The 13,792-nt window shown below is 44.2% G+C and overlaps 1 protein-coding gene across 2 annotated transcripts in view; it reads right to left on the reverse strand.

The window, feature by feature from the left end:
• Positions 1-3,927: 3,927 nt before the first annotated feature.
• TEX15 (testis expressed 15, meiosis and synapsis associated) overlaps positions 3,928-13,792 on the reverse strand; it is an 84,150-nt gene continuing 74,285 nt past the window's right edge. The window contains exon 9 of one of the 2 annotated variants that reach the window (XM_053292159.1): positions 3,928-6,014. In XM_053292159.1, coding sequence (XP_053148134.1) covers positions 5,045-6,014 — 970 coding nt within the window. In that variant the 3' untranslated portion in view covers positions 3,928-5,044. The remainder of the gene's footprint in view (positions 6,015-13,792) is intronic. The other variant, XM_053292160.1, reaches the window with a different exon arrangement.

The following is a 13,792-nucleotide window of genomic DNA, read 5'->3' on the forward strand; positions in this document are numbered from 1 at the left end:
AAGTTCCATAAACTGACTAGAACTACAGGCCATATGGTATGCCCTTCATACATTTTCACCAGTTCTCCAAGGTTATCGCATTCTGGTCAGAACAGACAATGCGACAGCAAAGGCCCATATAAATCGCTGGGGAGCACAAGGTCCAAAGCTCTAATGAGGGAGGTGGACAGGATACTCTTTTGGGCAGAGCTCCATTTGTTATCTCTGGAAGCAGATTATGTCAGAGGAATATTCAATACGATGGCAGACTGGCTATGCTGGTCACAGTTGGGCCAGGCGAAATGGGCTCTGAATGATCAGTCATTCGAAAAGACTGTCCAGAGGTTTGGTTACCCAATGATCAATTTGTTCGCCTCTCCAGTCAACGCCAAGTTGCCTTGGTTCCTGTCAAGGTACCTCTCCCTGGGGGCCGAGGGGACAGACACACTGACAGCACCTTGGCCAAAGGGCCTGGTTTATGCTTTCCCTCCAGTGGCTATACTTCCCCAGACAGTGCAAAAAATCCATCAGAAGGCAGACATACTTCTAGTGGCACCTCATTGGTCGCAGAGGCCTTGGTTTTCAGACCTGGTGGGGTTGTCCCTATGGGTTCCTTCTTCACCAGGGACCATCGTCACCATCTTCTTCACCAGGGACCAGTCTTTCACCTGGAGCCCAAATAGCTCAACCTATTCACTTGGAGGTTGAACAGGAGTCTCTAGTGGCTTGTGGCTACTCAGGGGCAGTCCAGAACACAATCTTGGCCTCCCGCCATCCTTCCAGTATTAAAATATATCAGTCAACATGGAAGGCTTTTACCAAGTGGTGTCGTACACAGGATGCTTTGCCTATGTCTGCTTTGATAAACCATGTTCTGGGATTTCTGCAAACAGGGTTAGATGAAGGACTTTGGCCAAATACCCTTAGGAGGCAGGTCTTTTGCTTTATCCTTGGTCTGGGAGGGGTAAGGGGTGTTTTCTTTATCCAGTCACTCTCATGTCCAGAGGTTTCTGAAAGGGGCAGCAGCTCTTAGACCACCTATGGTGCACAGATTCTTTACGTGAGACCTTAACTTGATGCTACAGACTCTTACCAAACATCCATTCAAGCCTCTAGAGCAGGGCTGCTCAAATTCAATCCTCCTACAGATGTTGGCCTACAGTTACCATAATCTCTGGCTATTGGCCACTGTAGCTGGGGTTTGTGGAAGCTGTAGTCCAAAAACAGCTGGGGGGCCCAAGTTGAGCAGGCCTGCTCTAGGGTCAGTGTCCCTCAAACTCCTATCCTTTAAGGTTTTATTTTTAGTTGCAATAACATCCAAAAGGAGGATATCTGATCTGGGGGCTCTTTCAGTGCGAGAGAAACTATGCTTAGTCTTCCCTGATTATGTAATCCTCCAAATTTATCCTACCTATTTACCAATGGTAAATTCTGCTTTTCATAGGTCCCAAGAGTCGATGTTACCTTTTTTTTGTCCAAGGCCCACATTTCCTAATGAAAAGGAATGGCATACCTGGGTTGAGTATAGGGCCCTAAAGTGTACTAAGACTTTCAGGGTCTTGGAGTCCCTTTTTGTTTCTTTCAGGGATTGTTTGCTGGGTATCCAAATCCACCGTCTCCAAGTGAATCTGCCAATATATACAGCTGGCTTACCTGGCAAAAGTGATGCCTTCTCTAGAAGGTGTCACTGCTCACTCTACCAGGAGTATAGTAGCTTTGGCCACTCTGTCCACCTTGGCACCATTGGTAGATATTTGTTAGGCCACCACCTGGTCATGTTTATCTACTTTCGTTAAACATTATAAAATACAAAACTGGGCCTCTGCCAATGGCTCTTTCAGTAGGAGGGTTCTGCAGCAGGTGGTTCCATCCTAGGGACCAGACTCTCCCAAGGCCCACCCTGTATGTTGCAAGGAGATCTAGTAGGTCCCATCCTATTGGCAGAGACAACCCTCTTCTGAGGGAGAATGAATAGTTGGCACTTACCTGAAATGTCATTTTCCTCAGAAGCATGGGTTGTATCTGCCCTGCCCAGGTTAGTCTGGGTGCTCTTTTTCCGTCCTTTTGTATGTGGCCAGCATTCCTTTCTGGGTGGACTATTCTATCTGGAGTGTGTTGTGCTAGTGATAAGCTTTATTCCGTGGGGTTTTTTCCTCCCCTCATGTTTGATTGGTCTGTTTGTAAATTTCTCTACAGTCCCCGTCCCCCCCACTGGATTACAGAACAAGAGCTGGCTAAATACTGAGGCTGAGGGGATTGCTCCTCCCTCCTGGCTCTGAGAAAAGCTTTTTGATTTGCTCTGTCTGGAGCAGGAGATTGAGACAACCCATTCTATTGGCAGATACAACCCATACTTCTGAGAATGACCTTTCAGGTAAGTGCCAACAATTCATTACCTTTCGCTCCCCACACCCAATAAGCATTTCCCTTGTCACTCCAAAGGATCTCCTCCCAATCCCCCTTAAAAAAAAAGTCCCCATTATTGATTGTGCAAGTCTGGAATGATGCAATACAGTTAGATTTTTGTTTTGGAATGGTGTCTCCCCCCCCACACTTGCAGATTAGCCCAAGGCAGCTGAGAAGTTACACACACAAAATTTAATGTCAACCCACTACCTGCAACTCCATTGGCCCATATGGAGCAGATAAATGCGTTTCAAGGAGAACATGGGCATTGCTGCCTTGAAAACACGTGCAAAGAACAGAAAATATGAATGGCCCCCAGCCTATAACGAAGCATTGAGTCACGCTTTACTCTCGGTTTAAACCATTGCACTATTCCGTCAACTTTGCAATGCTTTACCCTTTGCAAATCCTGTAGTCTAGAAAACACCCAGCAATCTAGCAGCCCCATAGAAAGATACAGCCTGCTGCTTTTTAGGTGTAAGAATTAAGATGTTACCCAAGAAACAACCAATCTACACTGCAGCAACCCTGGAAGCAAAAATATCATATTTTGTCAATGACAATTGACAAATTGATGACAATTGTTTTGGCAGCTTGAGGAAATCAATGCCATGAGGCCATTATGTAAGATAAAAATGCAGAAAAGGTTTTTCGGTTGCTCTTTTGCCAATTGAAATGCTAATATTTCATCTGCTTTTCTCACCCTCAAAATACTTTGCGTGTAGAAGTTATTGATCTGCATTTAAGTGTATCAAGTTAATTCATTAGTGCCAGATTTCCCCAACTATCTTGTAAAAAATAATATTTAAAGTTGTTGATATAAATGGCCCCCTAGTTACTGCTTCGAAAGCAAATGCTATGTTCTACTACATATAATTATTACATTACATAAAGTTGTGCCGTTGAGTCATTGTGAACTCCTGGTGACCACAGAGCCATGTGGTTGTCTTTGGTAGAATACAGGAGGGGTTTACCATTGCCTCTTCCCATGCAGTATGAGATGATGCCTTTCAGCATTTTCCTATATTCGCATGCCCAATATAGGTGTTTCCCAGTCTGGGAAACATACCAGCGGGGATTCAAACCGGCAACCTCTTGCTCCCTAGGCAAGTTACTTCCCCGCTGTGCCCTTAGGTGGTTCTTATTACATTACATACATGGAACCAATTTCCATTCAAGTGCAAATTTCTAGAAGTATCTTCAATATGAAAGAAGTGACCACACTTGATGTTACAAAGTTTTATTTTCTTTATTCAGTTTCTGGCTCTCGTTGTAGAGGCAGGTTTGAAAGCAGAGTGCAGTATTTTATTTTGTTTTTAAAAATAATCTAGTGTAGCTTTTAAAATATTTTAATATCTACTTTTACCTAATGATCCTATGCTGTTGATTTGCAAATCTGAGCAGCTACAATTAAGGTCCCTACATTCCTAAATAAATAATAATTCCTACAGGCTGAAATATCCAATTGTAGTTTCAAAAGCAGCACTTTTCAGCTGAATGAGTGGCAAACCCTACTTTAAGAATGTAAAGATCACTCCAGTCTGCTACTGACAAATTTTTTATTCCAAACTCTTATTTACAACACACAAAGGCAGTTTAACACAAAGTAGATATCAGCTATAGAGGTTACTTGAAATGTTTCAGCATTTTCCCTTTATTCAGGATTATTCCTGGTTTCAGAACCCAATTGGAGAAAAAGAGTGTTAAGAACAACCTAGGGACATTTGTAGTTGAAAACTGGCAGACAGTAGAAGGTTTAAGATCAAGAACCCTTTGTTTCTACCTGTTACATTAGCATTGTGAGGCACAGAAGCTATTCACACAATGTGAGACACCTGGGAGTGGAGGGCTCCCAGCTGCTCCAGAACGTGCTAGCCCTACTTTTTAACCCAGTGCTTAGCTGGGATTAAACAAAGCACAGGTTCGTTTCAGCTTAGCAGGCAATCATGTGCACGATCTTTACTGGGTTGAAAGGCTTCTGTCCAGCCTGCCACCATTTCCAGCAGTGAGCCTATGAGGAAGAAGCAACCACACCGAGCATGGAGGCTGCTCTCATTAGAGCACTCGTGCTGTGTGGCACTCTGGGATAAATTCTCCTGCTCCCAGTTCTCACCAATGCGTGTGTGGGCGCATGGTCAAAACCAGTGTTTGCCTTGTAACCTGTACTTCTGCTATCCATTTTTAAAACAAACAAGTGAAATCTAAAAGGAGTATAAACAAAAATGGCAATAACTGGGCTCGTTTTCAACCTCTGAGGGCTGTTTCAGACTACTGAAATTCCTCTAAGCAGAGAAGGTAATAAAGAATAACACAGGTTGCCTATGGTTACAGGTGCCATCCTAGTAGCAATCTATGTAAGCTCAGTAGCTGAAAAATGCACTTCTGTGCACATATGAATTACTACTGGGAGATGCACTCATCACTGTGTATACACTGCTCAACATTAATTGCTCCACATGGTTGTGTCCATGGGTTGCTCCCAGAGAAGAATCTGAAACACCTGAACCCAATCCGGAATCATTCCACAGAATCGTAACTGGCTCTTGGTGGATTCTATTTTATCCAGTTTGAGACATACCAATAGCTGGAGATGCCTCACTTTTTGTTTTTTTTTAAGTGGAAACTATTAATTTAGCATTTAATGTACAGCCACACAGCTTCACATGCCTACATTGGAAAGATATGGAAATTGTGCCCAAGGCTGACTTTCTGTGTACCATGATGGCTGCTGCTGATAGCTGTACAAAAAGGGCATTGCAGGACTGCAATAACCATGTATTGGGTAGGTCTGAGAAAAGCTAAACACCTGTGATTCCCCACCACCAAAATGACTAACAGTCTGTGAATAAAACACATTAGACTGGGTATTATACACTGTGCTTGTAGACATCCCAGGGACCAGGTGATGAGTTTCATAGGAATTTATACCCTGGTATGTTTGAGTTATTGAATGAGAACTGCTACCAGCTTGACAGAAGTACCAAGAGTAGTAAGGACAGACCATCCCATGACTAAAAGGACCTGGCATCTGAGGAGTTTCTTTGACATGTCCATTTTGACTGAAAGCAGAAAAATGATCAGGATTTCTGATATTTTCACTGGAAGATGGTTCTGAATGCAAGGACTCCAGTTTATTTAGCTCAGTTCTATCACATCCTGAACATAAACTGATGGCTGTGCTACACTGAGACATTAATCTTGAATAATTTCTTGGGACATCTGGTTTAAAGTCATGGTGCTCAATGAGTGTGGTCAGCACAGAACTACTGTCATGTAATTTTGCTGCTGAGCTGGAAAAATCCTCAGGAAATCTCTGTGGTAATTGAGTTTTTGTTGATGATGCAGAAGCATCTTTGCCTCTTTCATCACAGGATGCAAAATACTCCTGGTCATGTTGTTTTGCACTCTGCTGAATAGCTGATGTGTTTGAATTAATAAACTTTGGCTCTGAAGCATTTGGTGAAGACGGAATGCATTCCAAGGGATAAACAGTGTTCAGATCGTCTAAATGTGAAAATGAGATTGGTGACTTTTCTCCCAAATCCTCAGCTTTTTTACACCAGGCATTGTCTGTTGAACTGTTGAACTGCAGGTCTTTTCCATTTGAGCAATTATATTTTGCATTGTTTCTGCAAAACAAAAAAGAAATCAATCTATTACTCCAACTTCAGTAATTGTTAGAATATTGGAGTATCAATGGCCTACAAGTGTTTTGAACTGATATGAAGTATGTGCTTACTGGAAGATACTCAGAAATAAGTTTTGCATTTATAGCTAAAAATGAGCTCAAATCAATTTTAAAAATAATCTTGTGGTATATTATGCAGGGGTTCTCAACTTTTTTTATTTTTTAAAAAGTGCATTCTGCTTAGGTACCCAATTGAGAGTTTTAAAGTGAGTGCACACAAATTAAAATGTTATGGTTATGAGACAGGCTACTCCAGTCACTGGCTTACACCAAGACTAAGTCACTCACAAGCTGTCTTGTTGAAATAAATGGGACAAGTTTACTTGTCCCATTCATTTCAGTGGAAGTACTCAGTGCTAATTTTCTAAAGCTTGCAAGTCAGACTGAGGGGAGGGGTATGCTGAACTTCAGCACATAGCCAGCCAATGAGGAGCAGAGGAGGGTCTTCACCCTTATCCCTCCCCTTCTGCAGCGGACATATTGCTGAGGACATGTCGGCTTCAAGCTAGCAATCCTCAGACTGTGAACAACGTAGCTGCAGCATGGGGAAGTACCCCTTGAGAGCACTTCAAGTAATAGGGTACAACCTAGAGGTACAGGTAGCCCATTGGGAATGCCTGTATTATAGTAATATATATTTCATGGTGCAATGTCTGACCTCCAGCCATCTCAAGTATGCATGTTATGGTCTCTGTACACTACCTGTAAATCAAACAGGTTTTCTGGACCCACCTGAATCTGGATATCAGTCATCATGGTCAAACAGAAGCCTAACTGTATGGGCCCAATCTGTGCCATCTTTAGCCTTCTCTCTCTCTCTCTCTCTCTGTGTGCGCACGCACATACACACACACACATGCGCAAGAATGAGAGAGAGACTGATATAATGTAATGTATAACAATGTCAGGCCTGTTAATGTATAACAATGCAATTCACGCCTGAATATGCAGGAAGCTATGTCACTTCCAATGCCCAAATGTTCAGCAATCTTAATTTCCCATGCTGCACAGCATATATCTGAAAGAGAATAAGTAGTAATCCTATGCTACTATCTATTCTCATGAAAAAATATGAAAGAGGTCATTTCTGAAAAATATTTTGAACTACTGCAGTATTTAATTTTGGCAGCGAGATTGATTTATGCCGGATATTAGAAGGTGCACAAGAACCCTTAAGAGAGAGATTGGCCATATTAATAATAAACCAACAAAACATTATTTGTTAGCCACCGCATAACAAATTGTTTTCTGGGTGGCAATCAGAGATGGAAATGCCCTTATTTTGTCAGGGAGCATATTCCAAAGCCCCGGGGCAGCCACAGTGAAGGCCTGGTCCTGAGTCAGCACCAAACAAGCCAGTGGCAACCGTAACTGGACCTCCCCAGATGATCTTAATGATCACTCTCAAGAGAGTGCCTGTTCCTAGTACAGAGGAAGAGGAGGAGGAGGAGATGACAGAACTTAAATACAGTAAGATGGTGACCAAGGGGAACATTCAAATAATACTAAAAATACAGGAAACTCAAAAAGCACTGGATCAGTTCCAGATTCTACTCCCTCAAATAGAAAAACTTAATGAAACTGAAACTCAAATTAACAAAGTGGAAGATAACGCGTTTCTTGCAACAGAGCTGGGAATAACTATGCAAATAGAAATCCAGAGCCTACAAACAAATAAGCTAGACTTTGCTCTGAAACTTGAAAATCTTCAGGTTGCTTACCTGTAACTGGAGTCCTTCTGGTGGTCATCTGTCCAGTCACATAGATGGGCTTTACGCTGGCATGAAGTAGAGACCAGAAGCTTCCAAGTTTCTTTTCTCTCCATCTTTGTGATGAGGCTCCACCCCGTTTACTAGGTCATGTGCTCTGTATGTTCCTCCTCAGTTCCAATGTCCATTGCTAAACAACTCTGCAGCAGGGAAGGATGGGAGGTTGTGTGACTGGACAGATGACCACCAGCAGAACCCCATTTATAAGTAAGCAACCTGAAGTTCTTCTGAGTGGTCTCTGTTCACCACACAGATGGACACATTGCAAACTCCTTGTTATCCGAGGAGGAAAGCAGAGCCTAAAGACCCAGACAATCAGTTAAGCAGCTCATGCACTTCAGTGGAAGAGAGTGCAGAACTGATCTCTTGAAGGCTGGTTCCCTTCTTGCCCAAATATCAAGGGTGTAATGACTGATAAAGGATGTCGGCAATGCCCAGGTTACAGACAACCTGGCAAATTGTCCCCAAAGATAGGCCACGATCAAACACTGGATATAAAAATAGCCCTAGTGGAGTGGGCCTTGATCATAAGCGGGGGACCCAACCCAGCCACGTGGTACGCTAGTTTGATGGCCTCCACTATCCATGCTGAAATGTACAGTGCAGAGGCCCTGTGACTCAATGGGGCTCTCCATAAGTCACGAACAATGCAAGAGATTTCCTGAAAGACGCTGTACATTGAATGTAAAAGGCCGATGCCCGCCTGACACCAAGGGTGTGCCATCTGCGTTCCTCAGGTGAAGAAGGCTCAGGGGGGAAACACAGGTAAGGAAATTAACCGAGAGCTATGAAAAGAGGAAATTACTTGAGGCAAAAAGGAGATGTCTGGTCTAAGGGTAATCTCCTCCTGAAAAGTCAAATAAGGTGGGTCTGTGCACAATGCTCTTAACTCCCCCACTCTACGGGCAGATGTTATGACCACTAAAAATACTGTTTTGAGAGTCAAGAGCCACAGGTCACATATGGCCAGTGGTTCAAAGGGCTTGCCTGTCAGGGTAAGTAAAACCCTGGGAAGATCCCCATGGTGGAGCAATACTGCGGAAATAAGCCAAACCCCTCAGAAACTGCTTAACCTGTGGCACTGCATAGAGGGAGGTTGAAATGGGAGCGGTCCAAAATGCCACAATGGCCGACAGGTGAACCGTTATAGAGGACACCGACAGCCCCGACTTCTTCAACTGTAAGAGGTGAGATGAGAGTCAAGGAGGCACTAGAAGGATCAGGAGACCCCGACAGTTTGGCATATTCGGAAAAATATGCCCATTTTGCCTTGTAGGAAACCAAAGTAAAAGGCTTCCGACAAGCCGCCAGCACCTCTCACAGTTCAGGTGCCCAGAGAGATGTATTCTCCACACCATGAGACATAGAGTGATCATTTCTGGGTGCAAGACCCAGCCCTACTGCTGAGAGAGGACCGGTGGTGAGCTGGAAGGAGGTGGAAGCGGAGCAGAAGTGGAAACCAGTGACGACGAGGCCAACAAGGAGTTATGTGAATGCAGTTCACTATGTCCTGGCTGATCTTCTGGGGAACCCGAGGAATCAATGGGATCAGTGGGGACATATAAGTAAAGATTGTCAAGCAAGAAGTCATGGAGGCCCCCACAGAATTCTCTCCAAATACTGATCTGGTGTAGAAAATCGGGCATTGGTAGTTGCTTGGGCTGGAGAAGAGATCTATTTGGGGTCCCCAGGTCTGAAAAATATCCTGCAGCACTCTCCGGTGTAGTTTGCATCCGTGGGAGATACTGTGGGTCCTGCTCAAGTTGTCTGCAAGTGTGTTGTGAAGGCTTTTTATGTGCACGGCTGACAGATGAATGTGATTCCTCAATGCCTAATGCTAGAACTCTACGGCAAGGATCAGGAGTGAGTGAGACCCTGTGCTTCCCTGCTGGTTGATATATGCTGTACTATTGTCCATCACTATCTGTAAGCATTAGAAACATTAGGAAGAAGCTGACTTGGTATGTATCACAAGAGACCTGGCCAGGAAAGGCTCGTCGTTTGGTTTGGTCCCAGCTTCTCCCAGAGGGTTACTCCATGGTGGAGAAGGTGAGAGGATGTGGGCGGGGAGGTGGGGTGGTTGTGGTCTATAAGAATACCATCTCCCTTACCAGGATCCCTGACAGGGATTTGTCCTATATGGAATGTGTGTAACTAAGTCTAGGGACCAGGGATAAATTGGGAAGTCTGCTGGTGTACTGGTCATCCCACTGCCCAGTGGAGTCCCTAATTGAGCTGACGGACCTGGTTGCTGAGTTGGCATTGAAGGGGCCCAGGTTGTTGGTGCTGGGAGACTTCAATGTTCATTTTGGGAGTGGCTCAAGAGTTCATAGCAGCCATGATGACTGTGGGCCTATCCCAAATGGTCTCTGGACCAGCACGATGGTGGTCACACGCTCAATTTGGTCTTTTGCTCTTATCAGGATGTTGTTCCATGGGTGGGGACTCTGGTCATCACCATTTGGTTAAGGTAAAGCTTACAGCCACAACCCACCTCTCAGGGGTGAAGGACATATTAGATTGGTCCACCCAAGGTTATTGGATCCAATAGGATTGCAAGAAGCCTTGGAAGGGTTAAGGGTTGACTCTGCTAGTGATTCTGTTGATGCTCTGGTGCAAACATGGAATAATGAACTCACAAGAGCAGTAGACACAATCACTCCTAAGCATCCTCTCTGACTTGCTTTAAAGCCCCATGGTATTTGGATGAACTACGGGAGCTGAAGCAGCAAGGTAGATGACTAGAGCGCAAGTGGAGGAAGACTCGGCGCGAGTCTGATTGGGTACAACACAGAGCACATTTGAAGATCTATGCTCTGGCAGTGCAGGTGGCAAAGAAACAGCTCTTTTCTATCTGCATTGCTTCCACAAACTCACGTCCAGCCGAGGGTTGTGAGGGGACCAGTATGTACCCCTCCCCCTTGAATTTAAACTTGGAACCATTGGTAATTGGCTGTGACATTTTAAACTTTTTTGCAGATAAAATCTCTTGCATTCAGACCAAGCTGGATTTCACAGTTACTGCAGAGTCTATTGTGGAAGTGTCCAGCAACTCCTCTTATGGGGTTAGATTGGATCATTTTCAGTTTGTGACTCCTGAGGAAGTGGACAAACTGCTTCGGACTGTGCACCCTACAACCTGTTCACTTGACCCTTGCCCAACTTGGCTTATCTCATCTGATATTTATATTATCAGACAGGGTCTGGTAGATATTATAAATGCTTCTCTGAAGGAAGGCAGGATGCCTCCTTGTCTTAAGGAGACTATTAGACCGCTTTTGAAGAAAGCTGCACTAGATCCCTCAGATTTAGCTAATTACAGACCTGTTTCTAACCTTCCATGGTTGGGCAAGGTGACTGAGTGGGTGGTGGCCTCTCAGCTCCAGTTTTGGATGATGCAGATTATCTAGACCCATTTCAAACTGGCTTTCCTGTGGGCTATGGGGTTGAGACTGCCTTGGTTGGCCTGATGGTGATCTCCAACTGGCTATCAACAGAGGGAGTGTGACTCTGCTAATCCTTTTGGATCTCTCTGCAGCTTTCGATACCATCAACCATGGTATCCTTCTGGACCATCCAAAGGAGGTTGGATTGGTTGACACAGTTTTAAAGTGGTTCCGCTCCTACCTCTCTGGAAGATTCAAGATTGTGTCACGTGGAGACTGTTGCTCTGCAAAGCGAGAACTAAAGTATGGAGTTCCACAAGGCTCCATATAGTCTCCAATGCTCTTTAACATCTACATAAAACCACTGGGAGAGCTCATAAGGAGGTTTGGTGCTGGGTGTTATCAATATGCTGATGACACCCAAATCTACTTCTCCATGTCAACCTCATCAAGAAATGGCATATCTTCCCTATATGGCTGGCTGGAGGTGGTAATGGGCTGGATGAGGGATAACAAACTAAGGTTGAATCCAAATAAGACGGAGGTACTGACTGTGGGGGGTTGGGTCCCAAAATATGTTTTAGATCTGCCTGTTCTGGATGGGGTTACACACACACCCCGCCCTGAAAGATCAAGTACGTAGCTTGGGAGTGCTCCTGGACCCAAAGCTCTTCCTGGTTTCTCAGGTTCAAACGGTGGCCAGGAGCGCTTTTTATCAGCTTCAGCTGATACGTCAGCTACACCCATTTCTAGAGGTGAATGACCTTAAAACAGGGATACATATGCTGGTAACCTCCACACTTGACTACTGTAATGAACTCTACATAGGGCTGCCTTTGTACGTAGCCCGGAAACTACAACTGGTACGCAGCACCCAGACTGGTCTCTGGGACAACACAAAGGGGCCATATAACACTGGTTTTGAAAGAACTGCACTGGCTGCTGATGTTTCCGGGTGAAATACAAAGTGCCGGTTACCACCTATAAAACCCTTAACAGCTTGGGTCCAGGCTATTTAAGAGAATGCCTCCTTTGTCATGAACCCTGCCGCCTTCTTCTGGAGAAGTCTGGTTATGGTTGCCACCAGCTCATCTGGTGGTGACCCACAACCGGGCTTTCTCTGTGGCTGCCCCAGGGCTTTGGAATATGCTTTCTGCTGAAATAACAGTGTAATGATCAGGCAGTAACAGCCTTTCCTTTCCTGTAAAGAGTGGTCCGGAAGTGAGACCTGTCCTGACTGACAGGCAGTGATCTCAGGGAATCAGCCACTCAGCACACGGTGGCCAAGATCTAGAGTGTCTGGTGGGAGGAAGTGAAGGGGGTCTTTGTTCTCAGAAGGAGCCAGGAGAACAATGAGAGAAGATGGGGAGCAAACTTCATGAGCACCAGCCACTAAGTCTGGCTACCTCATGGCCAACAGCCAGCCTGGACACTCTCATGGAAGGACATCTGCAGATCCTTGAGAGAGAAGATTGCAGAAAACTTGAATTATCTCTTGGAGTTTGGGGTGAGTTCAAGGGAAAAGGAAGCCAAGGGCTTTGGCTTCAGGAAAAGGTTTAGCCAGGGAACTGTGTGTTAGCTAGCCTGCATTAGATTTCTTTTGATTTTGTGTTTTTATCTGTAATCTAACAAAGAAGATCTCAGCCTGAGCCCTTTTATACAGCCAGGGCTCTGTAGAAGTCTCTGTACCCTGTAAAGGTGCTTTTAAAGATTTCTTGCACCAGTGGGGGTGCTTTTTGAATTATCCTTGCAACTGGGTAACCACGATTTTAAAGTGTGCCAGTCCAAACACCAGCTGGAGTGATCTTTGGAAGTGATCTTGTAAAGTACTATTTCTTTTTACCTCTAACTAAAAGCTGAGAAAGCCTCCAACTGAAGCAGTCTAAAGTATTTTGGAAATATTTTTTCTCTTTTTGTTCTTTGTACTTTCACCTGCCTCTGAGTGGATTTTTGACTCAGGAAAAGGGGTTTTACTCTGGTGCAAACATGCCTCAATGTTAATTGTTCAGCAACCTACCAAGTTTTCTCATCATGTGGGAACTACACGTGGAGGGATTTTGGACCCATTCCCTCAGAAAAGGGAAGGAGGATCTCCCTGGACATTCACCCAAATCTCGGGGGGGGGACCCTGCAATAATTAGGGTATGGTGACAGCAAATCAGCTACTGAGAAAGCAGTTTAAGTTTTTAAAAGCAACAGCCTTTGTTGAGCAAACATGGAGTGAATGAATCAGCATTTTTCCCCCATGTGGGCTTGCTCTGAGACAAAAGCTGGGCTTAAATCCACTATTCATTACTAAGAGCATCTTCTTCTCTGTCTGTTTTCAGGAAGACCCTCAAGACTCTCCTGTTCTTGCAAGCTTTTAATTAGAATTAATTTTGATAATTTTAATAATTTGTTTTATATTGTTTTATTGTGTTTTATGTATTTTAATCTGTGATTTGTAATAGTAAAATTTGTACACTGTCCAGAGATGTACATATCAGGTGGTACAAAATATGATAAATAAACTTATAGGAACATAGGAAATTGCCACATATTGAGTCAGACCACTGTTCTATGTA

The sequence above is a fragment of the Hemicordylus capensis genome, chromosome 2, assembly GCF_027244095.1.
Source record: "Hemicordylus capensis ecotype Gifberg chromosome 2, rHemCap1.1.pri, whole genome shotgun sequence".
NCBI classification, from domain to species: Eukaryota; Metazoa; Chordata; class Lepidosauria; order Squamata; family Cordylidae; genus Hemicordylus; species Hemicordylus capensis.